This window comes from Salvia hispanica, chromosome 1 (genome assembly GCF_023119035.1).
Source record: "Salvia hispanica cultivar TCC Black 2014 chromosome 1, UniMelb_Shisp_WGS_1.0, whole genome shotgun sequence".
In the NCBI taxonomy this organism is placed as follows: domain Eukaryota; kingdom Viridiplantae; phylum Streptophyta; class Magnoliopsida; order Lamiales; family Lamiaceae; genus Salvia; species Salvia hispanica.
This window is the reverse complement of record NC_062965.1, coordinates 36,203,772-36,230,127: the sequence shown is the minus strand read 5'-3', so window position 1 is coordinate 36,230,127 and position 26,356 is coordinate 36,203,772. Positions and strand designations below refer to the sequence as shown.

The 26,356-nt window shown below is 35.1% G+C and overlaps 3 protein-coding genes across 3 annotated transcripts; 1 reads left to right on the top strand and 2 right to left on the bottom strand.

The window, feature by feature from the left end:
* Positions 1–2,595: 2,595 nt before the first annotated feature.
* Positions 2,596–8,674, bottom strand: LOC125201235 (glucosidase 2 subunit beta). Its single transcript, XM_048099271.1, has 16 exons — positions 8,384–8,674; positions 8,175–8,300; positions 7,903–7,998; positions 6,923–7,162; positions 6,163–6,338; positions 5,089–5,199; positions 4,933–4,998; positions 4,395–4,722; positions 4,215–4,319; positions 4,030–4,131; positions 3,873–3,930; positions 3,708–3,776; positions 3,487–3,574; positions 3,077–3,138; positions 2,928–2,979; positions 2,596–2,839 (listed from the first exon to the last, which is right to left on the bottom strand). Exons 1-16 carry the CDS (start codon positions 8,508–8,510, stop codon positions 2,774–2,776), a joined length of 1,872 nt encoding a protein of 623 aa, XP_047955228.1. The 5' UTR covers positions 8,511–8,674; the 3' UTR covers positions 2,596–2,773.
* Positions 8,675–13,171: 4,497 nt separating this feature from the next.
* LOC125204046 (uncharacterized protein At5g19025-like) lies at positions 13,172–14,158 on the bottom strand. Its single transcript, XM_048102589.1, has one exon. It carries the CDS (start codon positions 14,004–14,006, stop codon positions 13,353–13,355), a length of 654 nt encoding a protein of 217 aa, XP_047958546.1. The 5' UTR covers positions 14,007–14,158; the 3' UTR covers positions 13,172–13,352.
* Positions 14,159–20,227: 6,069 nt separating this feature from the next.
* Positions 20,228–23,535, top strand: LOC125195416 (receptor-like protein 2). Its single transcript, XM_048093567.1, has 3 exons — positions 20,228–20,235; positions 21,435–22,639; positions 22,712–23,535. Exons 1-3 carry the CDS (start codon positions 20,228–20,230, stop codon positions 23,356–23,358), a joined length of 1,860 nt encoding a protein of 619 aa, XP_047949524.1. The 3' UTR covers positions 23,359–23,535.
* Positions 23,536–26,356: the final 2,821 nt, after the last annotated feature.

Here is a 26,356-nt window from a genome sequence, read left to right as displayed (position 1 = left end):
GATGAATGACTCCACTACTATGGAACGTACCAAAATGACAAAATGACTCCACTCTTGTGGAACGAAAGGAGTAACAATCACTGAGACGTCTTTCAGTAAATAGCAAGAAAGACTTATCTCAACTGTTAGATCATTCGGTGCTAAACCACGCAGTGTCGTTTATTTCCTAAGGTAAGGAAACATGCGGACTGATACTGCAACCTTTCATGATAGGTAGTCAAAGCCTATGTAGGTTGTAAAATTCTATTTCTTTCCTGTACAGAACCGACTGTGTCACCTTATGTGAACGTCGTTCATGAACAGTCTACTATGCAGAAGAAGTAGACTTGTTTGCTTCTTATACATTAAAATGTTTGAGAAACATATTATAAATGTATAAGCAAACACCAATGTGATAAAATTACTTCTTCTCGCCTTAGATTAAAAGTGGATTGCAGAGTTTATTGGATGTGTATAAGCAATTCTATCCGTGCAATATGTTCGAAATATTTTTTTCCGGTATACCAATCCTAAAAGTTCTTAGTGTATGAAATACCTTAATTATGAACCACCATTGTAAATGCTCTCAAACGCTATAATGCTGAGATAGATTTATGTAAGTATTAAAAATGTCGTGATACAAAGAAATCTCATCATTATATTCGTTTGTTAAAATTACACTCCTATAGAATTTGTGGACATCTTTATCAAATGGTATTTGCTTGTTTCTTATTCTGATCTTCTTCCTCTATCCTTCTAATCTTCTCCACTTTTGTTCTCTTCCATTTCATCCCATTTGAGATTGAGATTAATCATTCATTCATTGCAAAAATTTTCTTTTAATCTTTTTTCTACTCTTCTATATGTAAAGCTTTCTTCAAATTACATGAGTGCTATAAAAATAGTATTTGAAATGAAAATAACGTAAACAAACAGAATACTCCATATTTTTCTCATTTCTTCTAATTGAGAGAGAATGAGGAAAATGAATTGGATAAAATAATACATGGCACAAATCCTTCAAATTATTTTTCTTTGGATAGTGTTAAAAATTTGAAAGAAACTTTCAATTTTTGGATAAACTTTTTTTAGATACTGAAAAAATGAGACTATTTTTGTTGGATGGTGGAAGTAGGGGTGGTTCGGTACGGTATACCGTATTTTGAATGTCATACCGTATATCATACCGAAAATTACGGTATGACAAAACACCATACCGATACCGTACCGAATTTATTGGTATACCGGAAATTCGGTATGGTAGTTTTTGATACCGTTACCATACCGTGTTTTCGGTATACCGTACCGCATTCCGGTATATCGTACTTTTGCGATATACCGAACTTCGGTAAGGCATATCGTTATACCTGTTATACCGAAAAGATAATACTATACCTAATATATTAAAAAGAAAAACAATTCTATTGTTCAACTACTTCAAAAAGTATAAAACAATTAAACTCCATACAATCATTCTAATATTCAAATTCATAAAACTTTGACAAACAATTCAAAAACAAATTATAAAATCATGAGCAATATTATCTTTATTTTTTAAAACCTTGTTGGTGAATTTGACAAAAGACATTACTTGTAGATGAGGCTGAAAATGTAGGATCCAATTTGCTATAAATATAAGGGTTATATATATATATATATATATATATATATATATAATTACATTCTGAGGGAGTGATCAATTGCTAACTAATTAGCAATCGCAAACTAAGACTAAATCTTAGCCAATAGATTAGAAGATCTAGTGGTTGAAATAAGGTGACATAGATTATATTTTTAATTAAGAAAATTAATAAATAAAATTAGAGGGTATTAATGTCAATTCCCTCTCATTAAAATCATCTTAAAATTTTAAATTTATGTAACTCTCTCAATTTAAATTATTTTTTCATAAAAAATATATCAAATTAAAGATAATTTTATAAGGATTCCAACGAGATCTCAATTGCATATGTTCCGACGACGTTCGGATGATGAAATTTGATATTTTTTATTTTAGTTTTCGTAAATGTTGATAACCAGATTTTTATCAACAAATACATCAAAAAATCTCAATAAAACCATGTAAAAATCTCAATATGTATGTGTTGATATTTTCGTGTACTAGTGTTGATATTCTTATGTCATATTATTGATATTTGTAATACACTATGTTGATATAAAAAAACATTCACGAAAATTATCATATGATAACATAATGACGATATTACCCTTTTGTTGATATTTTGTCTACTATTTATTGAGATTCGTAAGATTTAATTTCATCCACTCATTTTAAAATTTAAGAGTGGAAATTTGGTCTTGATTTTGGATTAAGTAGCTATAAGGATTAGAATATGACCCTACATCCTGGTATATAATATATTTATATATTTAATAATCAACGGTATACCGACATACCGAAGTGTCGGTATATATCGAATCTTCGGTATGGCGGTATATACCGGTATACCGCAGTAAGTCCGATATTTCGGTATTTCGGTATAATTTTCCACTCCTACGTGGAAGTATATTGATCGGCTGGCAAATATTCTTTCAAATTTTTTTATTAAATATGTGTGCACGTGCGTGTATCATGAAGATAAGACCCACACAAGCTAAAATATAAAGAAAATATTAACTCCATATTTGTGCTTCATTTCCGAGTTACTGGTCTACAGCCTCTATCTTCTTCTCATTGAGAGGAGAGAAAACAAAAATAGCTAAGCCCAATCTGACAACAAAATCATGAAATGGATCCTTGCATTTAGAGTGGTTTAGAATCCTCTCTTCCTGCTCACAGCTCGTCGTGTATTCCCATTGGTTGATCTTTATTGAGCGACTCCAATTTTTCTTGCAGTTCCTGTCAACAAACATAACCACATTTACAAGTGTGTTTCTCTAAACCACTATGGATTAAAGGAAATAGAAAAAAGGGGTGGCAATAACACCTTGAGTTTATCTTCAACACACAGAGCAGGGGTAGCTAAAAATGCAAGGTATCTGGAAATACACGCATTCCAAGTCAGATGCTAGTGCACAACAATGGCAAAACCCAATCACAAAAACCATAACAGGATACATGGAGAGAGATTCTTACTCGCAACGGCTTGGTTCATCAACATCCGTGAGTTCATTTTTCAAACCACAACGTAACCTCACCTGTAGAGGTCAATTAACAGACAAAAATGATACACCACCCAATAAACTATACAAGGAGACAAAACACATTTAAAATGCCGATTGTCCCTCTTTAAAACAAATGGAAGTTCCATGGATGTGAATTAAAGTTGATTTTCGGGAAGTATAGTCCACCAAATGATGAGGGTTATCTCCTTCACATTTGAGAGCATAATTGACTTTAAATTTTAATAAAATGACCATTTATATCTGCAGGTTCCAACGTTTTCTTTTGAAAATAGATGATTCGACTATAAAAATCCATTAGCTGGTTATGGATTGAAGCTGATAATATGTGCAAGATGTTCATACTTAATATATATGATCTACCTTTAAGCTTCTGTCTGGGCCATTCCAGCACTTATCTCCATTCATAAACTGCATTACCCTGTAAGATTCCTCAAATTTCTCCCAGCTCCTACAAGAATATTAAGCAGCCTTAAAAAACAAAAATAATTGGAGTAATTTAAACTGTAGACTGAAGCATGGAACAACAGGCAATACAAACAAAATATATCAAGATGAAGTGCTCTGCTCATTAAAGTGCTTACCCTAAACGAGTTGAACTGTATCCCTCCTCCTGGGTAGCTTGTTTGAATGGGCAAACTTTGTAAACATACCTGTAAGAGTATTTCCATTCCTCAGAGACGTTTTTTTTAATTGGAACTCAAAAACGCAATCAAGGACATGAGAAAGTAACTAAAGAAATTTCTTACTTGTTCTGCTTGCTTTCAAAGCATTTACCATAGAATGAATAAAATTCCTTCTCCGGACCTGCAAATACATTTTGAAGATATTAAAACCCTATACAAATGCATCCCAAGTATACAGTTAACAATAAATAAAGGTTTTGCTCGATGTCAAAGGTATTACCAAAATCTTCTTTTAGTTTCTGCTTCAGATGCGATATCCTTGACTGTATTTTTGATAATTTGGAACTGGTATCATCATATTCTTTACGTACCTGTGCAGCCTCTGAAAAATCAATCAGCAATATGATGAATATCTTCTGTTTGAATCAAATGATGCAGAAATTAAATTAGGGAAGTTGTCTTTACCAGATACATTAACAGGTTTCTGGAAAATATTGACAGCCTGAAAGATGCTCTTCACTCTTTGCTGTATCTTGTCCAGCCATGATGAGCTACTTGTGCCAGTTATATCTGAGAATTTTGGATCATATGCTGGTAAGTTGTTTAAGCAGGCTGTGAAAGTGATTCTTAAGAAAATTAATTTACCTGAAAAGTCTAATTCATCATCAGACTCATGTCTCTGTGAAGAACTAGAATCATACTGATTTGCTTCATCAAAGTCATCAACTTGGTCATCACTGTCAGCATCATCATCATCATATCTATTATGCTCATCCTCCTCTGAGCCGTAACCAGCATCATCCTCATAATTGGATTCATTTGGTGTCTCATTTGGATATTGGTGATCCTGATTTTGAGAGGTATCAATCTCCTCCTTATGTTGCTCGGTCTTTTCCCCCGTCCATCGAGATGCAACTAGGCGGCCCAACTCTTCTTTTGATAGTGATTCAGTGTTTTCAGCTACATCTTCCACCTGGAAAAACAAGTAAGGGTCACCCGGTAGCTTACAAACATGTTGGATAAGGAATCTGAGTCATTAGGATCTTTGAAACCTGAGAACCAGTACATAAAAGAAAAGCTACTGAGATTACCATAAGAAGTAAATGATACAGCAACTTACTAGTGCAGGGCTAAAGATAAACGACCAAAACTGATATGGGCAGCATCTTCACAAAAAACATACCTGATTTCCGCTATCAAGACCATCCTTGCCATCAGAAGTGGAGTCTTCACCTAGATGTTCAGTATTCTAAAAAAGTATAGACTTTCATTTATTAACAACTAAAAAATAAAAAGTTATCAGTGATTCAGTTGTGTGTTCAGCCAAAGAAGGCCAAACCTGGATAGAGCCGTCTTGCTCCCCTGCTACATCATTAGAACGTTCGTCCTCAATTGAATGGTCACCAAGTTCAGGTTCACTGGAAGATCCATGATTGTCTTCCGCAGAGTCCTAATGAAAGTCAAATGTGCTATTTCAAAATTTATGGAAAAATGGTTGCAGAGATAGTTATGCCCAAATGAACTCAGTTATACGGGGGGCATCTATTTCATTTAGTAAATAGAGTGGATGTATTGGAAGGATCCATCTATTATTACAATTTACAAGTGCTAACCCAACTCTTTGTCTCTTCCTAGGAAAAGATGTTAGGTAGTCGATAAATATGTTTTCTTTAAGCAATAAGGTAACATAGTATCTACATCTCCTTATAAAGAAGTTCTCGCAAGGGTTTCTTTGCTATCAATTCATCTTTATTCTGCTAATGATCCCTGTAGTATCTTTACCTATGCAACTGGATAAGATCTAGAATATTTATTTGGACAAAAGCCTTCAAGTTTAGACTCAACGTTCTTCATTGCATGTAAAACTAATACGTGAAAAAAAGTACAATACACAGGCATAGTAATCAAAGAATTACTGTTAGATGGAAGTTAATGATACATAATAACTCTAATCCTATTCATTGGTAACTGAATATTAAAAATTAGAGGATGTACAACAGAAGTGTTATACATTATACTCCCTCCGTCCCATAAAAATATAGGCATATGATATGGCACGGGAATTAAGACAAAATTGGTAAAGTAAGAGAGAGGGCAGAAGGGTAGTTAAACAAGTGTTAGTGGATGGTGGGACCCACATTATTATTAGTGTTTTAATGGTGGCATAAGTTGTAAATAACTTGATGTATAGGGGTAATAAATTAGGATAACTTTCCATAAATGGAAATGCTCATATTTTATGGGACGGACGAAAATGGAAAGTGCACATATTTTTGTGGGACGGAGGGAGTACTTAATAATTTATTTATGTTCTTTATGTTCGCTATGCATTAAATCCACAGGTTTAAATGCCAACTGCCAAGAGCAAATTAAAACCGTCATGTGAACAGGGGTAAACTCATATTGGCAAAACCTGAGGAGGTTGATCTACTAGCCCAATATCATCATGTATATCCTTCGGTGTAGGCTCAGTATCTTCAGCTTTGGTATCATCATCTTTAGTAGCTTGGGCTTCCTTTCTTTCCTTCTCTTCCTTTTCTTTCTGAAGCCGTTCGTGTTCCTCAGCCTTTTCTATCTGTTCCTTGCGTTCTTGACAAAGATAGAGCAAAAGCAAGCATTAGAATAAGTAATTGATGAAATATATCTCTCAGAATAGAATATGCATCACACTATCACAGTATAGAAGATGTTACAACATAAAAATAGGAGTAGATAGTCAGTGAGGAGCTTGATACTGTAATGAACTAAAACTTTACATGATGTGTGTGTCACAGTCCTCTCATTGCCATTTTAGAAGGTGAGCTAGAATTTTTGCACATTTTCTACAACCATCGTTAGGTTTTAGTAGCATACGTTATTCATTGTCCTTTAAACAAGCTCATAAGAACAGCAGAAATCACACCACAAAGAACATTAGGGTTGTACTGAAGCATGGATTATTTTCCCATGGAATCACATGCAGTAACACAATAAAAAAATGAAAACAGATTCAGATTTATACATGCGCAAAATAGAGTCTTTATAATAGCCTAAAATTATCAAGGGATTCTATGGTGTCTATGTCAGTCAAACACAGAGACTAATGAACGACCTAACTTAAGAGGCAGCAAAGCACATTGAATAGCATTTTAGATTTCTTTTGGTGGGGGTGAGGGAAAATGGGGCATGTTTACCCTTGAGCTTTTCAACCAATCCGTTGAGTATCTTTTCCTCCTCTTTTAGCTTCTGTAGTTCTGCTTCCTCCTTAGATATGGATAGTTTTGCTTTCTCAATTTCCTGCCTGCGTATAGTGACACCTTCCTGGTATGTGGCAATCTTTTTCTTCAATTTTTCTCTTGCTACTTTTCCAGCTTCCCAGCATGTATTGGGGCATATGGTTTTCCCATCATACTCATCGCTCCCATCACAGCAATCTGCTCAGTTGTATAAGTTAATATTTAAGTCCTCAAGTAGCCAAAAAGTGATAGCTATGACAAAAGGTCAAGATAACACCATAGCAGATGTACAAAGGGTGCGCTGTGCGCTATGTAGTTTATGATCAAACACGAGTTAAGGCATGTAAGAGAATTAAAGAAGAACACAGGAACAAGCATTTCTACAACTACGAAATAGAATGCTTGACACATCTAAGCAAGGAGTGGCTAGAAATACAGATGAAGAAGCATTCTTTGATCCTACTTGGAAATTTAATTGATACTACATCTCGTTCGATATATAGATGATGGTTCAAAATCTAGCAAATGGGAAAAAAACAAAATCATAACATGATGAAATGGACAATCATGAAACAAACTATGTGATTCTCTAATCATCGAAGGTAAAGTTTGTCTGTCCGGATTTTTAAAAGTCTGATATCATATAAAATAATAGGAATTTAGGTGTTAGCTGATATGATTGAATCAAATAAATGCATCTCTAACTGTGTGCAGCCAAATAAAATAGTCAGTGCCATTAACAAGAACTCAACCACAGATGATAGATAGGTGTTGGTAGCAACCTTCATTCTTGAAAGTTAGGAACATACTACCATCATACCTACCTAAGTCTAGTCATTATCATTCTTTGCCTGATTACCAAAAATCAAAGAGGAATCTTAAACTACAGCATCCAATAAGTTCAAAAAGAAGTATGAGATTAAATCACAGTATATTACCACAGATACCGTCATTGACCCTTGAAGAATATAAAACAACAGGAGCATGTCCAGCATTCTTGCAGTAGAATTTTCCATTGGGGCAAGCTGATGTTCCTGCAAAACACAGAAATTGGCAAAACACTCTAGCATCAAGCCACTAATAAAAGTTAATTCTAGTACAAAACAATCAATGGAACCATATATTCAGCTGCATCAATCAACCACAAGGGATCAAAGCTAATTCATCAGAATTCAACTATACATCGAAATACAGGCGAGTAAGAGAGTACCGGGCTCATCAGTGCCATCAAGGCAATCACAAAAGTCGTCGTTGAATTGCGATTTGTTAAATTTCTTAGATCCATCTTTGCACTTAATCGCACTAGCTGATGACAACCCCTTGTAATAACTCGCATCTGTACCAAAATCCAGTTTGCATTATTTCCTGAAGCAACATTTTTTTACTGAATTACAGACGCACGCACAAAAAGGCGATCACCTTCAGGGGAGACTCCGATGAGTGAGTCGATTGGGGGAAGAGATGCCACCGATCTGGTGATGCCGTGTAGTAATAGAATAATGCCGCAGCCAAACAGCATAAGGTTTGACCGAATTCTGGTTTCCATCTTCTGTTACGGCTTGATTAGGGCAGTAAATAATGAAGGGTGAACCTGCAATCAGAGGTGCAGAGTTAGGGATTTTGGTTAGGAAGCAGGTGAAGCTGCAGGTGCATCCGACGACGCCGTATCGTGTTAAGCCCTCGATCAGTGATTCCGGGTAGATATCACTGGGGTTTACACAATAGTCTAATAATATTTCCCCCTTTTTTTCGCTTTTATTTTCAACGTAATCAAAATTTGTACCTCTAGTAATTTTCTCGTTTGTGTTAAATAAACGAGAAAATAAAATGTAAGACTTGTAAATCATACTCCCTCCGTCCCCCATTAAGAGTCACACTTTTCTATTTCGCTCCGTCCCTAATTAAGAGTCACATTTTATTTTTACTATAAATAGTAAGTAGATCTCACATTCCACTAACTCAATTCACTCACATTTATTATAAAACCAATATAAAAAAATGGGTTCCACATTCCACTAACTTTTTCAACCAATTTTTCTTTACATTTCTTAAAACTCGTGCCCGGTCAAAGAGTGACTCCTAATAGGGGACGGAGGGAGTACAATTTAATGTATTATAAATAAAATCGTTTTAATTAACACATATTTCAAGCATTTTTCTTTTTCAGCTCATATTAAGTACTCCCTTCGTCCGTCATTAGGATTCTCATTTATGGGCGACACGGGTTTTAAGAAATGCTAAGAAAAGTTGGTGGAAAAAAGTTAGTGGAATAGGGGTTTCACTTGTATATATTAGTTTAAAATGAAATGTGGGTGGAATGAGTTAGTGAAAGGTGAGACTCTATTACCATTTATGATAAAAGTGAACTGAGACTCTTATTCGCGGACGGACTAAAATGAAAAAACGGGACTTCTATTCGCGAACGGAGGGAGTAATATATTTTTTTAATAAAACAATGATGGATATTATGAGGAATTTTTTTTTCTCAAGCGGGCCAACCTAGGATGAGCATAGCATAATATGGACTGGAGAGATTATTCCGCTGACAAGTACACTCATGTTGCAAAAGTGAGCATCCACAATAGTGGACTAGCACGAGGACTAGCTGCTAGTCCGTGCTAGTTCGTGCGTGACTAGAGATTATTGTGACCGGCGAGCGGTAGATGGACTAGCCAAACAGACGAGAGGTCGTCCGTCGGAATTGGCGCTAGTCTGTCCGCTAGTTCGCTATTGTGAGCTCCCGACGAACTAGTGCACGGGCCAGCGGTTTTTTCAATTTTTTTTATTAATGTATTTTTTTTAATTATGTACTCCCTCCATCCCATTTAAGATGACCATCTTTCATTTTTTGTTTGTCTCAATCAAGATGACCACTTTTCAATTTTGGAAATAACGTCCTATCTCCTTTCTCCTTATTAAAATATTCAACTACCTTTTTCCTCTCTACTTTATTCAACACTTCCTAAAATCTCGTGTCACTAAAAAATGTGGTCATCTTGAGTGGGACGAAGGGAGTACTTTTTTTTAATTTATATAAAATGGATGCATTTCCCATGTATTCGTGTCGAAATTTTAATTCCGTATTTGTGAATTTGTGATTTTGTTTATTGGTTACTCCTAGTGCTTGTCCACTATTGTGCAGTGGGTATTGATGTGGCAGTGACGTAGCATAAGGTGTTTTTGACTAGTCCTAGTGCAAATCCACACTATTATGGTTGTGGATGATGCTCTAAGAGCATTCTCAGCCCAGTTCCGGATCTAGGCCCCCAGGTCCACTCAATCGCCCAATGTCATAATTCTTCACATTTTCTCCGTCAAGCCACAACTCCCACAACCCTGCAGGCCTCATCCAGACCCCAATTATTAAATTGCACTATTCACAAATAAGTTACTCCCTCCGTCCCGGATAATTCGTCCCGGTTTTCCATTTCGGTCTGTCCCACATAATTTGTCCCATTTCACTTTTACTATTTTTGTTAGTGGACCCCATATTCCACTAACTCATTCCTACTCACATTTTATTATAAAACTAATACTTTAAAATAGAATCCACATACCACTAACTTTTTCAACTCACTTTTCATTACAATTCTTAAAACTCGTGCCCGGTCAAAGTGACCCGAATTATCCGGGACGGAGGGAGTATTTTACAAGTAAAATAGAAAATATTGAATAATTAAAATGCGGAATATTCATTGTTTAGTCAAAAATTATAAATTACAAAATCAAGAAATTAAAATAAATTACAAACCCTATAAATTAAAAGTTACAAGTCCTAAAAATTCAAAATTACAATTCCTAAAAATTGAAAACTTTCGAACAATTATATTTTGGAAAATACATAGGAATGGTGTAAAAGGAATGAAAATAATGTGGAGTTTAAATAGGCAAAAAAAAATAAAAAAATAAAAAAATCAATTTTTAATTAAAAAAAAGGGGGTCCTGGTCCGGCCCGAGCGCACGCAATGTCGGGCCGGACCGCCACGGGGCGCATCCTGGGAGCACACAACGCCGGGCCAGGATGCAACCGGACGCGGCCCGGGACTCTCCTCCGTCCCTAGGCGCGACCTGAGCCGCGACTCCCACCCCTCCAATGCGTTAAGCCGTGGGCCGGGACCCAGGTGCGGTCCGGCCCGTGGCATTAAAGCTGCTCTAACAAACATGCAGGCACTGCCGAGAAATATCTTCAGTAGCGCCACTATGATTGAGATGAATTTATGTTTGATTTGTTTGGGTTGTTCTAAGTTTTTATTTTTAGATGTGTTTTAATTGGTTATTATTAGTTCAAATGGCGTAAACGTGCCGTGTTCAACTACATTGCTATGTGTCTAATACAATATTATACTACAATTTATATTGATTATTATATTTTTTTCAATCTTAAATTATTCTGTGTTTATTGGTTAATACTCTCTCCGTTCCATAATAGATGACATAATCGGAGAATGACACAAGATTTTATGAGATATTGTTTTGTGTGTTAGCTGGAGAGAGAAAATGATATATTTATATTAAAGTGAGAAATTTTTTTCCAGAAAAAGAAATGTGACATTTTTTGAGACAAACTAAAAAGAAAAGTGTGAATCTATTATCGAACGAAGGGAGTACTATTTTGTTGGTTTTTAGTTTAGCTTTGATAAGCATAGATACAAGAAAGAAATATTGAAGAAACCAGAAATTAGATGTTGATGTTAACTTACCACTTGCAATTGTAAGTGAAGGCGCAAATAATGATATCATCAGAAGAATGAAAATAGAAATATTATGATGGTTGGTCGGAACCAAAAGAAAATTGCGATAGAGGGAGTTGGCCTCGGACTCGTTCAATCTAGTCTAGTTTTAGGGATTGAAGAAGCCCAAAGACTGTTGTAAGTGAAGCTAATGATCAAGCTTATAACATCTAACTTGAACTAGCTTCACACGATATGGGAAAAGACTCGTTACTTATGATGAACTATTCCTCGACCACCACGAAACTGTGATGCTCAAGTTGTGTTAAACATGAGAGTTGGTGCAGGCATGATACATATATACACATTTTTCAGCTATGCATGAAATGTAGACGGAAATGCAATGAATTAAGTCTATTAGTGTTAATGGGGCAAGTCATCCCTGTTCCTTTGAGGCGAAATGACCCTACTAACACGGGTAGCAACAAAAAAGTTGTACATATAAACTGCAAATAGACATTACACACAGGGTCGTCAAATTATCTACTATCTAGTAGTATATGACAAGACTGGTAAGAGGCCTTTCCCAAAATTCAACAGTGGAGTGCACTTATACACAAAAACAGCCTTAAAATCAACTTGAAAATTCAATCCAATACAAATTCTGGGTTTCAAGTAAATGGAATCTTTAATCGAGCTACAGAATGCGAAACTATCTTAACATGAAGATTGAGTTGGAAATAAATGGAAAAGGCTTAGTTGGTAACATCCAAGAAATAAGTGTCAAAGCTCCGTTGATTGAGAATGATGGTGTAAAGATCCTATACCGGTGGCAAAGCTGCTCTCTTGGTTTTATAAAACACTAATTGGATGTGATTCCATCAGCTTCAGTCTGTTTTTGTTTATGGATTGGGATATGATATGTAGAGATTGAGAAGGTTAGTGTGGTTCATGGGTTGGCATACAAGTATGGTGGTGACTACTGACTACTGCTTTCGACCTTTATAACAGCAGAGGGGAACTAACTTATAACTTAATCAATATAAACAAGAAGCCATGCTCAAACATCTGAGTAAACACCCTAGCTGCTGCTGCTGCTGCTGCTATCTATAAGCAACAATACTGACTAAGATTATCAAAATTACCACAGATCTATAAAACTGGAATGCACATATAGGTACTAAGTAACCAAACAAATTGCTATCAAACCTAAATAATCATGGTGCAGCTCTCACTCCAAAAGATCAAAAACCACAACAATCTCATTCATTTACCACAAACAACATCACCTATATCTCCATCAAAGCTACATAACAGTTTCACCCTGCAAACACAAACCTTAATCTCTTCCTTACTGAATTCTCAAAATGATTATTCCAAAAGAAGATAAGAGGCAACACTCCATATTCTCATGATCCCAAGCAACATCCAAATTATCCCCAAAAACATGTCTAAAGCCCAACAAAAGTGCAAAACACACAACTAAACATGGCTTTAAAAACAGGAAAGCACAAAACAAATAAGAATGCATGACATGTTCAACAAAACACAAGCTTTAGTTGTATTCATAGATGTGATCAGATGAGTGTTTTCCTGTATTTCGAGCTAGTGTATTACTAATAAAGTCTAAAACAAGCATCACTTATTGTATGTATATATATCAGTAGTATATTGTATCAAGACAAGTGAACTTTCACTGGTATGTAAAGGAAACAAGACTACTTCTTGATTCTGCGAACTTTCTTATGACCCCAAACCTCCATCCTACCAAGCGGACATCCGCAGGGAGCTCGGAATATGAGGACCGTCCTTCCATTGACCGGCGCCATCTTCTTGAGCTCCGCCTCCAACTCTTTCCGATCCTCCCCCAATTCCAGCTCCCTCAATCCATTAATTTGGCGATAAGCATCGGCATGGAGCGGCGGTGGGGAGTGCTTGACGCAAGCCTCCGTCTCCAACTGAATATCATACTCCACTGCCCTCCGAAGCCCCTTGCACTTAGGGTTTCCGCACTTCCTCATCCTCAAATCGATCAACAGCGCCACAATCACCCCCACCACCACCGTCGCAAACCCCACCACGTAGGGAAGCGGCTCCTCCAGGATGAGGTCAACCATGGCGGCGTGAGCGGCAGGCAAAAGCTCGCAGAAGAACAATTTCATGTAAGGAAGGATTAGGAAGGCCGAGGAGACAATCACCAACACGAGTATGACCAGATCGACGGCCGCGAGAGGGGAGCGGTGGCAGAATTCATTTGAGAAGGGGTTGAGAGAATCAGGGCGGCGGCGGGGGGTGAAATTGTTGGTGTTGCGAGGGGGGAAAGCTCGGCAGAACTGGATCAAACTCCGGCAATCGACCATCGGCAGCCTCATCTGAATCGCGGATTGGATTGGATTGGATTGGGGTTAAATTGAGATCTGAGATTGCAGAAATAGGGAGAATTTGATGATAGATTAGTGGAATCGGATAGCAAGAGTTGAAGATGACTAATTGACTTTCTTCTGAATTATCATCATAAAACCAATCCAATTCAATGCCATTTACCAGACGAAATGGAAAACGCCAATCCACTTTCCTTTAATTGCACTCTGCCCCCAAATTATACTAATATAACACTTTGCCCCCTCCTCCATTACCCGTCAAATGGTCACAATCATAATGCATGAGATGAAACGTCTTTAATCTTGACCATTTTTCTTATACTCCACAAAATTATTTAACGAGTCGTGGCCGTGGTCGTCGTGAAGGAATGCTAAAGTTACAAATTATTTTCTATGTACGTTTCTAACATTTAATTGACTTGTTTTAAATATCCTGTCTTAGAGTGAATATTCACATTTCGGTTTGAGCTTTTTAGCTAGTCAGATCCATTTGTCCGCAAATTCAAACTTTTATAAAAGTGAATCCGATCTGAATTGAATTGTCACCAAATCTGAAATTCTAAAATTTGATCCGAACGCAAAGATCCAAAATTACCTAAAAAAATTAAATATCTAAAATTTTTACATTTATTCTTGATGTAAAACCATTTTTTTCTAATTAGACAATTACTATAATCTCTCTAAAAGTCTAAAACTTTATAGTAACTTTTTGAGAAAAAAATATTGTAGTTAAATATATAGAACCGTAACATACACCACTTAATTAAGTAATAAACGAACATTTGAACTAATTTAATGCTAAAAAAGTAAATGAATGGGAGGAATGCTCTTTAATCCAATTTAGGCTTTTGTAGTTTTAGTGTTTTGGTTATAATAAATGAACATTTGACTGGTAAAATTATTAGTAATTAAAGCTAAATTCAATATATTTACAAATAAATTTTCAATTCCAATTTTTTTTAGTTTTAAAATTTAAAATGTCTGATCTGAAAATCCGATATTTATATAAACTATATTCTGACCCAATTCAAAATTCGGAAAAAACCTACAAAATTTAAAACTCAATATAGTTTTGATCTGATATTTGAATTTTTAGTATTTTACTCACCTTATGGCTGATTTGTTTTTCTCTATCTATTTTTATTTGGGTTAAAAGTTTCATATGAGGTGATGATTACGTTTAGAGTTGTGAAAGTATTGACGTGATTAATTGCTTAGTGTTTGCTGCTACGTTTGTCTCTTAAAAATAGATATTAATTCTATTTTGGTTAGTCCCTTAAAAATATACCTTCTAATTTTTTTTTATTTTAGATAATGGACCAACAATCCTCTAATACTACTTATACTACTTTTTCTCCCATCTCTCTTAATTTATCTATTTTTCTCTTCATCTCTCTTCTTTTATCAATTCTTCTCTTTTACTATATAAATTGTGCATTCAAACTCATGTCGTTACAAAAGTTTCTAGGTAGAATTTCTAACCACTACTCTCTCTGTCCATCTCTAGCTGAGTCGTATTCTTTTTTTGGTTGTCCCACTATACCTGAGTATTTTCTTTTTTTTTAGCAAAAAATAACAATTTTTCTTCTCTATTACTTTACTCTCTTTTACTTTATTCTCTTTTCATCTCTCGGCCTTTTTTATACATTATTTAACTCAATTAACACAATTTTTTCTAAATTCTGTGCCGAAAATAAACGCTCATTGTACAGAGGGACGAAGAGAGTACTAATTTATTTTCACAAGAAATCTAAAATCTCATAGTCTTAAATTAGTTGTAGTTAACAATTAAATGATGAGTTAGTAATTAATCACTCGTATGAGAAGAATTGTTATTATTGAAACTACTTAACTAATTATTATAGCCATGGGCTTTGGTGTTGATCCGATAAATACAGAACAGTCGGCTCAGCGCCTCAGCCGTATGACAAAATAATCAAATATAGTTGCAACCCCATTTTTTCCTTCCAAATTCATATAGGCTCCGTATGGTATTGAATCCGGATCGCACAGTTGGAATCTACGCATCTAATTCAAATATGAGTAGTGATTTAGAGACGTAATGTCTCTATGCCATGATGCCCTTATATTTTTTTTTGCTATACATATAATTTACATAGATATATATCTGATTAAGGAATATTTAACCAAGTTCATTATTCTTACGTAAATGCATATATGTGAACTGGAGATAAACTTAATCCCACTAGAGTAATGGATTTAAAATTTTTTCAAACGGATTTCAAAACCATTCTTGTCATGTAAATTTTTAAAATAATTAATTAAAAAGTCAATAATTTAGATTATCAGTATTAGACCATCTTCAACAATTTACGCCAAACTCAAACTCATTTTTGAGTATACGTCACACCAAAAAGTAGTTTTACTCCAATCATTTATACCAAATTCAAAATTTACATCATTTTTGGGTTTTTGTCTCATAAAATTTTTGCAGTAACACCATATTTGGTATTGTTTGTGAAATAACACCAAATATGGGTTTGAGTTTGGTGTATGGTTGGAGAAGATTTCTACACCAAAACTCATTTATGGAGTACGGTTGGAGATGGTTTTAATTAACACACTACATAACTGAATTATTATATTTTATTGTAAAATAGTTTGATAACTTAAATAGCATTATATGATTTTTCAAATAAATTTTTATTTAATCATTCTATAATTTAAATTTTAGGTTTTTCCTTATTCCTTGTGCTATTCTTTCATAACTTATTTTTTTTCGTTAAACTTTCTAAACATTTTGTCAATGTAGTAACAATGAAATCATTCATTTAATAGTATATGAAAAAATATGTAAAAAATAAACATTTATCTTATTCAGATTGGTTTGTATAATAAAATAATATAGGAGTACTATTTTTGCATTATCTTTTCAATATTTTTTGATATTTTTCTTTGCTTTAATTAAATTTAATATTTTTTATTTAATTAAGCTAGGGCGTCTAATATTTTAATATAACTATATAATTTTAAAATATTAAATAGATGAGTTAACAACATACAATTAATTTTTATTCAGATTTGAATGTATCATTTTAAATATTAAAAATCAAAGAAATTATTTATTTACGAAAATAATTGGATGAATCTACTTTTCTCAATTTAGATTATTTTAATATATCACATATCAACAAATTGATTAAGAATTAAAAGTATAAAGAATCATAAACTCTACTAATAATATATAAGATAGTACGTATTATTTTTTTAGAGTTAGGAAATTATAATTCTATAAAATAAAGAATTAAAATTAAAATTTAACCCATAAACACTAAACTCAATTAGTATTAGTACACCATATATCAAATTTTAATTTATTGCATGTTATAGTTAAATCAGCTAAAAATTCTAATATTGTAGTACTAAAAAGAAAAGAAAAAAAAAATTAATATTTAAAATATGAAATATATGATATAAGAACATATGATTTTATCGAGGTTCGACTGTAATGGTCCATGATTTATGAATTTAGAGAAATCAAAATAAAAAAATTACAAATTAAAACTATAGAATTCTTAAAATTAAAACCGTATATCACTTAATTAGTAGTATTAATATATAATATATTATTATCAAATTTTAATGTGTTGGGTGTTATAATAAATTGAGCTAAAAACTTTATTATTTTATAAAGATCGTTGTGAATAAAAAGTGACTAAAAGAATAAGTTTATCAATATTGAAGATTATAGTATTATAATTACAAAGTAATTATTTTTTGTCATATGTTATAGTAACTCTAAGTATTTACAGTTCAAAAATATTAGATAACTAATTATTTATATTTTATAGCGCTAATTATTTGTTACAAATTATTTAAATTCAAATTTATAAAGACTAATTCGTTAAGAAGTCTGACATTATTTATTTGCTGGTAAATTTTATTTTATTTATAGATAAAATGTACACTAAATATATAAAGCTAATAGATATATTTTAAAATTTTAAAGATATATCTTTAAGTAAATGCATTAAAATGAGTATAGATAAAAAAGTTATCAAATCGTGTTTTAAAACATTAGAGGATATTCACGTGTTATTAAATGCATTCATCATTCATGTATGATCGGCATTTATATCCTTAAATAGATGTATTTAATAAACAAATTAATGTAGGGGTAATAAAATACATATATAAAACATGAATTTAATTAAAAATATAATATAATATACATTTATCATTTTAGCCCCATTATGGTAATGCCATTATGTCTTTAAAACATTTTTCTTTAAATATGGTGTTTGGTACCGTAAAATATTATAGTTCCAGTTCCACCATTTGAATTTCATATCAAAATAGATAATTGGAATTCAAAATAGATAGTACTCCAAAATTGGGCACTTTCACACACGACACATACAACACACATACTACACATTACACACTGCACAAACACATATTGCGCACACCACACACACACAATACACATGTACACACACATTATATAATTTCTTCAAATTCAATTCCATATTAATTACTCCTTCCGTCCCCCATTAGAAGTCACACTTTGACCAGGCACGGGTTTTAAGAAATATAAAGAAAAGTTGATTGAAAAAGTTAGTGGAATGTGATACCCATTTTTTTATATTTGGTATATAATAAAATGTGAGTGAATTGAGTTAGTAGAATGTGGTACCTACTTACTATTTATGGTAAAAATAAAGTGTGACTCTTAATTGGGGACGGATCGAAATGGAAAAGTGTGACTCTTAATTGGGGACGGAGGAAGTACATTATATTTTCAGAAAAGGATTTGGAATTGAATTATAACTCAATACCCTCAAATTCAATTTCGTAGATTCTAATCTCAATTCAATTTCAATTTCAATTTCGTGTACTATTTATTAGGAAAAACAACTAGTTTAGATAATTAATGTTTTATTGGATGAATGAATTATGTCAGTAGTAGTAATTATTTAATTGATTAGCAGTAGTTAAAACAGATTTACAATTATATAGTTACGGGAATGAATAAAAAGGAGTTGAAGCAGTCAAGTCTTTATAACTTTGACTTTAAAGTGTGTACAACAGTACAAGTATTCGGAATTGCAAGTCAAATTTACGCAATTATGTTATGATTCATTATTTACTAGCCAAATTAATAATAATTCATCACTACCTAAATTCACTCTCACGTGACAAAGAAACTTATGCAACAGAAGTGTAGCAACTCGTGCATCCAATTCCTAATCCACATCTATGAAAATTCTCATTACCTAAAATCACTCTCACGTGACAAAGAAATTTATGCAGCAGATGTGTAGACACTCATGCATCTTATTCCTAATTCACATCTTTGAAAATTCTCATTAATTCCTATGTAATTATGGTTCTCACAGTCGAATTTGGTGGACTCTGTAAACTTGTAACCTATAACATTATAATTAATACGATGATTCAACTCAATTCAACTGATAAGATGCTCTCTTCCATATAATAGTTGAGATTGAGTCCTCATGGATGTAGACAAAAAAAATATATTGATGTTACGTCCGTTCTAAAAAATAGACTAGTTTTATCACTTTGAGTCGTCTCCCAAAATTAGACAAAGTCTAAATACGTAAAATGTTTAACCAATTACACACGAGATATTTGCAATGATATTTATATTCTCTTGATTATTCATATACTCCTAATCTTGGAGTATATCTGGTAATGATATTTATATTCTCTTGATTATTCAAATACACTCCTAATCTTGGAGTATTACTCAAGGCAGTGGTCGTCACGCGCTCCACATGACGAAGTCTGCACTTGATATGATTTTTTTATTTGGTAGACCTAGTTAGTCTTCATGTTATGTTCCAAGTGTCCAATTTTTCTTTCTTTGAAGGTTTGCACTTGATTTCTTTTATTTGATTTGATTTGATTATCACTAAATATATAAATCAAAACAAATAATACTAAATGACCGTCAAATGATAGTGATGCTCATAAGAAGCTCACGTAAGAAGCTCACATAAGATATATGTGTCATGCATGACACTAATATTACGACTAATGTTATCACCTATATTTATGTTTTATTGCTTCTAGTTAACTGAAACTACTGAGTTCCAAGAATAATTAGAGTTAAAACACAAGGTGGTGTCGGTAAGACAACTAAGTAGTAAGGGACAACAACACACAAATAAGCAAAACTAAAATTTAGCATCTTCCAAAATCTCTTTAAAATCAAGAGTCGTTTGGAAATGGTATGGTATGGGAGATGTCATGCGCATGCTCAAAAGCTCAAGAAGAGATGTACTGAGATAGAGAGAGGGATAGGAAAGGATTGGTGGAAATTAAACTGAAAACTCCACTAACTCGCTACTGCACAATTCTGGATAATGAAGTGCAAATCAACTATGCTATGAGACATTCCCAGACTTCTTTTGTCTTTCATTTTGCTGCTGCCTCCTTTAAATTGAAAAAAAAACACATCTTTCTTTTATGGGGTGTTCTCTGATGAGGTTTTGAACAAGTATTTCTTTTAGATTTTTGTGGGTTTGATCTAATGGAGAAATGTTGGTGTGGGTGGGAAACTTTGATTTACAGGGTCTTCTAACGGTGAATTTTCCTTTTTTTCCCCCTCAGTTTCCTTTTGTATTTTACCAATTCCACGTTACAATTCGTGTCATTCACAACTTTGTGTAATTTTTGTGGACGAAGGGAATATTTCCAATTTTTCTTCTTTTTATATTTTACGCTTGATATTGATATGAATGTGATCAAATAAAAACTCTAAATATTATAAAAACTCAAAACTATGATCTGGACCATTGAAAAATGTCAACGGATAAAAAAAAAACATCAACAGGAAAATATCAACAGAATTTCAACGGTAGTCAATGATTGATGCTGTGTTGATATTGTGTTGATACCGCGTTGACATTAAAATCTTAAAATTTTACACTGTGTTGATATTGTATTGAAATAGTATTGAAGCTGTGTTGAAGAGCTTTGAGTTTGTATGATATATAAGTTTGCATTTTATCAAAATCCGATATTGATATATGCCATTTCGAATAATACATACAGTAGAATTCAAGAAGAATGAAATTATTCAAATCCATGTCACAGTGATACATAGAAAACTTCATAATAAAATGAAACAATCCAAATCAAAGTCTCCATGGATGGACCTATCCCATTTTCCTCAGCACCGAGGAATCATGATTTTCCACCCTAGTACCTAGTCTATTCTTTCCAATATTCAAATCTCTCTCTTGAATATATAAGGAGTGGATGAAGAGAAAAGAAGGGAGACAAATTAATCAAAATGGCCAAACCCATGCTACTTCTTACCCTCTCTCTCAATTTGTTCCTCCTCTCACAAAATGTACTAAGTTGCAACAAACAAGAATAAGATTCCTTACTAACATTCATCTCTTCCCGCTCCCCTCCCCTCAACCTCAGCCTCAACTGGTCTCCCTCTACCAATTGCTGCCATTGGCAAGGCATAGCTTGTACATCCCGCAACGGCGCTCCTCGTGTCACTCATCTTTGGCTACCGGAAAAAAATCTCTCTGCCACCTCCCTCACTCTACCAAACCTTCCTTTCCTAGCCCACATAAACCTCTCCCACAACCATCTCTCCGGCCTCCTCCCCTCTCTCCCTCCTCGCCTCCTCACTCTCGACTTGAGCTTCAACTCCCTCTTCGGCCCACTCATCCGCACTTTCCCCATCACCATCCACACTCTAGACCTCTCAAGCAACCATTTCAATGGCTCCTTTGATCCCACCTATCTTCTCCCTCAACCATCCAATTTACTCATCTTCAACATCAGCAACAATAGTTTCACCTCCTCCAGTCCTTCATCAATTTGCAACATCTCCCCACTCATCAAAATCTTGGATTTCTCCATGAATAAATTCATTGGTCCATTATCTCCTTCCCTCACCAAATGCTCAAACCTTCAAGTTTTCAGAGCAGGCTCCAACTCCCTCTCCGGTCCACTGCCACGCGACCTTTACACCCTAACAAGATTGCAAGAAATCTCTATGCCTAACAACCAACTTTCCGGGACAATCAACAAGGTCATTGTGAACCTTTCGGACCTCATTATCTTAGAGCTCCATGTCAATCAACTAAGTGGTGAGATTCCTCAAAGTATAGGGCTGCTTTCCAAATTAGAGCAACTGCAACTCCACTCCAACAACCTCAACGGCAACTTTCCACCCTCTCTAACAAAATGCACCAACCTCACCACTCTCCTCCTTCGCAACAACCTCCTCAACGGCCAAATCTCCACTCTCAATTTCTCCAAACTCCAACATTTACAAACCCTTGATCTCGGAAACAACACCTTCTCTGGTAATATCCCGGGCACCCTCTGCTTGTGCAAGTCCATCACAGCAATCCGGCTTGCCTACAACCAACTCAGCGGCGAAGTCCCTCCTTGTATGGCCTCTCTCAAATATCTCAAACAGATCTCCCTTACCGAAAACCACCTGTCCAACGTTGTGGGAGCCCTGAACACACTCAAACACTGCCAGGATCTGGCAGTCCTCTTACTCGCCCGATGCTTCCACGACGAGAGAATGCCCAACGACGACCTGCTGCACCTCGACACCTTCAAGAACCTGCAGTTTCTGAGTCTAGGAGGGTGCAAACTCAAAGGCCAAATCCCAAATTGGATTTCCAAACTGAAAAAACTCAAAGTTCTGAACCTCTCATTCAATAAACTCTCAGGCCCAATTCCAGCATGGGTAGGATCAATGCCAAGCTTGTACGTCCTCAACTTAACTCAAAACTCACTCACGGGAGAGATCCCACGTGAGATAACGCAGCTGCCGGCGCTGATCTCCGACAACAGCAGCACAGACATGAGCCATCTCGTGTTGCCCTTTCTATACGACAATCTTCAGTACAACCAACTCTTCAACCTGCCACGCAGCCTGAAACTCGGGAGCAATAGTCTCAGCGGCAGAATTCCAACAGAAATCGGGCAGCTGAAGCTCCTCCAAGTATTGGAACTGAGCAACAACAATTTGAGAGGCAGCATTCCTGAGCAGCTGTCGAATCTGATAAATGTGGAGAAACTGGACATGTCAGGGAATGATCTGACGGGAGAGATTCCGAAATCGCTGACGAAGCTGCATTTCCTGTCAGCATTCAGCGTGGCGGATAATGATCTGGAAGGGGAGATTCCGAAGGGAGGTCAGTTTGAGACGTTTGGAATTGGCGCGTTTGAAGGGAACACTAAACTGTGCGGTGATGTGATACACAGAAGCTGCGGCGGCGCGGTTGTGATAAACAGGGCTAGGCCCGATGCAGAAAATGATGGCGGGAGTAGAAGTATTTGGTATTATATGCAACTTCCTCTTGGATTGGGATAATTTGTTGGATTAGTTGGAGGTACTGCTCTACTCTTCTTCAAGAGTTGGTAGTCGATTATACTCCATATCATAGTACTATGTGTATATGCAAATAAATTACCACCATTCTTTCTTGTTTAGGTTGGAAATATTACACACAATCACACAAATTAATAATGGAGGATTTTTTTTCTTTAACTAGTTGAATACAAGTATTAAATTCTGTGATTAGGGGACTTTTTTCGAGTTTCAACTATGGCATCATTTTTGTATCTTTAGACCCATAGTGTGTATCAAAGATTTTTTTTTTATATCAAAAGCACCACGGAGGGGGAGGGTTAGGCGTACCCACACCTGTACATATCATCCAGAAATATGTTACAGAATTAGAAGCCAAAAGTGCTTCTAGCGGAAACGCGTTACAATATAAAAACAAGAGAACCACGGATCATTAAGGACTCCACAGAGTAGTCCAAGGCTAGAGTAGAGAGGGGACGATTCTCAGAGGAAAACCGACACCCCTTTACTCTAATCCTCAATATTTACGTAATCCCCAACTCGAAGCTCCGTCGTACATTGGGAATCACGACCTTTTCTAGCACCGCGAGAGCTTTAACTACTGGAGGGGCTAAGTTTGTTAGGTTTGGTATACCGAAAAGCATGTTTCGATCAAGTTTCGCTCGAATAGAATCTTGCTTGTATACGTAAAACTCTATAATCCACTTTTAACCCGATTCAGTATTATTCGAGCAGTTCTCGCACGAATAGAATCACTATTATTATTACATTGTGTTTGCTTGTGCATTTATAAGATGTTTTATAAACATTTAAATGTATAAGAAGCAAACAAAGTCTAAGTCTTTTGCTTAGTAGACCGGTTGTGGGCGTCGTCCACTTTAAGGTAACACGGTCAGACCTATGCAATGCTTTGCAAAAGAAAAAGAAGAATTTCATAACCTAGATAGGCTTTGGCTACCCATCGTGAAAGGTTGCAATGTCAGTCCGCATATTTCTAAGCCTTACTGAAATAAGATGACATTAGTGTGGTATAGCACTGAACGGATCTAACAAGCAAGACGTGTCTTTATGCTATCTACTGAAAGACTAGGTCTTGATAAAATACTATTTCTTAATCTACATATGTTAGCATTGAGCATACGGTATTGATTATGCACTACTTTGACTTATCAAATGGTGCGGTTTTTTCGCAACCCAATAATCCTGATATATTGGGTAGTGGTGATTAGTATCTAGCGGTGCTAGGCTTGCTACTATGTTGAATCGTGCGCGAGGTGAGTCTCCTTTGATAATGTCCTCAAGAGGAGCTCGAACAAGGTTTTATTATTTGGAAAACTGGCCAGTTGGAGTTTTATTACTCTATGAATAATAAATAAATGTTTCTTACTAAGTCCACTCTTGGAATTAATAAGATGTTAATTAATTAAGTCAATAGCAGACATTAATTAATTAATGGACATTTATATCTTAAGCGTGGGAAATAAATAATATAAATAACGAAAACCCGGATTACTTGTAATTTCGGATTTGGATGGGGAGAGTTCAATATTACTTCTGTAGTGGTTGCTCGTAATATTCCAATATAAGCTTGTATTAAATTGTGGGTTCAATTCAATTAGTAAAAAGCTAATTGGGCGAGCCCATATCCAAAACCTTCCATAGATCTCTGTCTGGGCCCAAAAGGAACTTAATATAAATAGGAGAATAAATGAGACAGAAATTATTATTATCATTACTCATAATTTTCGTTCCCCTCTACCTAGAGGAGTTCAAATTTCTCTCCTAATTGGAGAATGATTTCTTCTGTCTTCTTTATTCGAGTCCTAGTATTTTGATAAGATCAACCCACCCTGATATCGAGATACAGTTCGGGAACCAGAGAGAAGATCCGTGGTCTAGTATTGAAGATCATCGTGGAGAAGGCGCGAGCAATCGACGATTCTTTGGAGATTCAAATCGGTAACTCTAAACCGTAGAAATCATGTTTAGGATTTACTTTCTTTGAGCATGAATTATTTGCGTTCTAGCATGCAATTATCTGTTTAACATGTGAATTGATTAATCTCATAATCGGTCAAATAGATCCTACGTCGATTTATTTGTTTTGTACAAGTCTTCCGCTGTGCAAGGGGCACCAAACCCCATCAAAGTTATGGTCGAAGATCAGTGACACCTCCTGCTTACTTCCTTGCTTTGCTAGCAAATCGGAAACTTGTTAACCTCTCTATGAATATGGGACATTCTGATGTTGAGATGTGAAAGAAAGAGTTTTGGATCGAAATTGTGTATTTACTTGAATGATAATCGTTACAATGGTTCACCTATTTATAGGTCTAGAAATATTTACATAAGGAAAATAATCTTTGCCTATTTTACAGGGATTATACTCTATCTATGGAAGAAGATCAATTAGGGATCAATTCTAATATTCTACGATATCTTCCAACACTCCCCCTCAAGTTAAGTAATGGGGTTACCAATGCTTAACTTGTCCAATGCCTCTTTGAATGACTTCGAGTTCACAACCTTTGTCAGTATATCTGCCAATTGATCTTCTGACTTGACATAAGGAAACTCGACTATCTTAGCTTCAAGATTCTCCTTTATGAAGTGTCGATCCACCTCCACATGCTTAGTTCTATCATTTTGTACTGGGTTTTCTGAAATACTGATTGCAGCTTTATTATCACAAAATAACCTGCAAGGTTGCGGCGACTGAAGGTCAAGCTCTGTCATGAGTCTCTTCAACCACAAAATCTCTGTAAGACCACTCTTAATCCCTCTAAATTCTGCTTCAGCACTTGAGAGTGCAACTACTTTCTGTTTCTTGCTCCTCCAAGTGACTAGATTTCCTCCAACAAAAGTGAAATATCCGGCGGTTGACTTTCTATCATTTGGGTTACCAGCCCAATCTGCATCAGTGAATCCATGCACTTCTAAGTGGCCATATTTTTTGAAGAATATCCCATGCTCAACCGTACCTTTCAGATACCGAACTATT

Bases quoted from the DNA above. Each gene is read 5' to 3' on its own strand.
- LOC125201235 (XM_048099271.1), bottom strand. From the start codon at position 8,510: ATGGAAACCAGAATTCGGTCAAACCTTATGCTGTTTGGCTGCGGCATT. The intron at 8,301-8,383 runs GTGATCGCCTTT...ATTTTGGTACAG, and splicing joins CATCGGAGTCTCCCCTGAAG to ATGCGAGTTATTACAAGGGG. The intron at 4,132-4,214 runs GTAAAGACAACT...TTGATTTTTCAG, and splicing joins GAAACCTGTTAATGTATCTG to AGGCTGCACAGGTACGTAAA.
- LOC125204046 (XM_048102589.1), bottom strand. From the start codon at position 14,006: ATGAGGCTGCCGATGGTCGATTGCCGGAGTTTGATCCAGTTCTGCCGA.
- LOC125195416 (XM_048093567.1), top strand. The intron at 22,640-22,711 runs GCCAAATCCCAA...ATAAACTCTCAG, and splicing joins AGGAGGGTGCAAACTCAAAG to GCCCAATTCCAGCATGGGTA.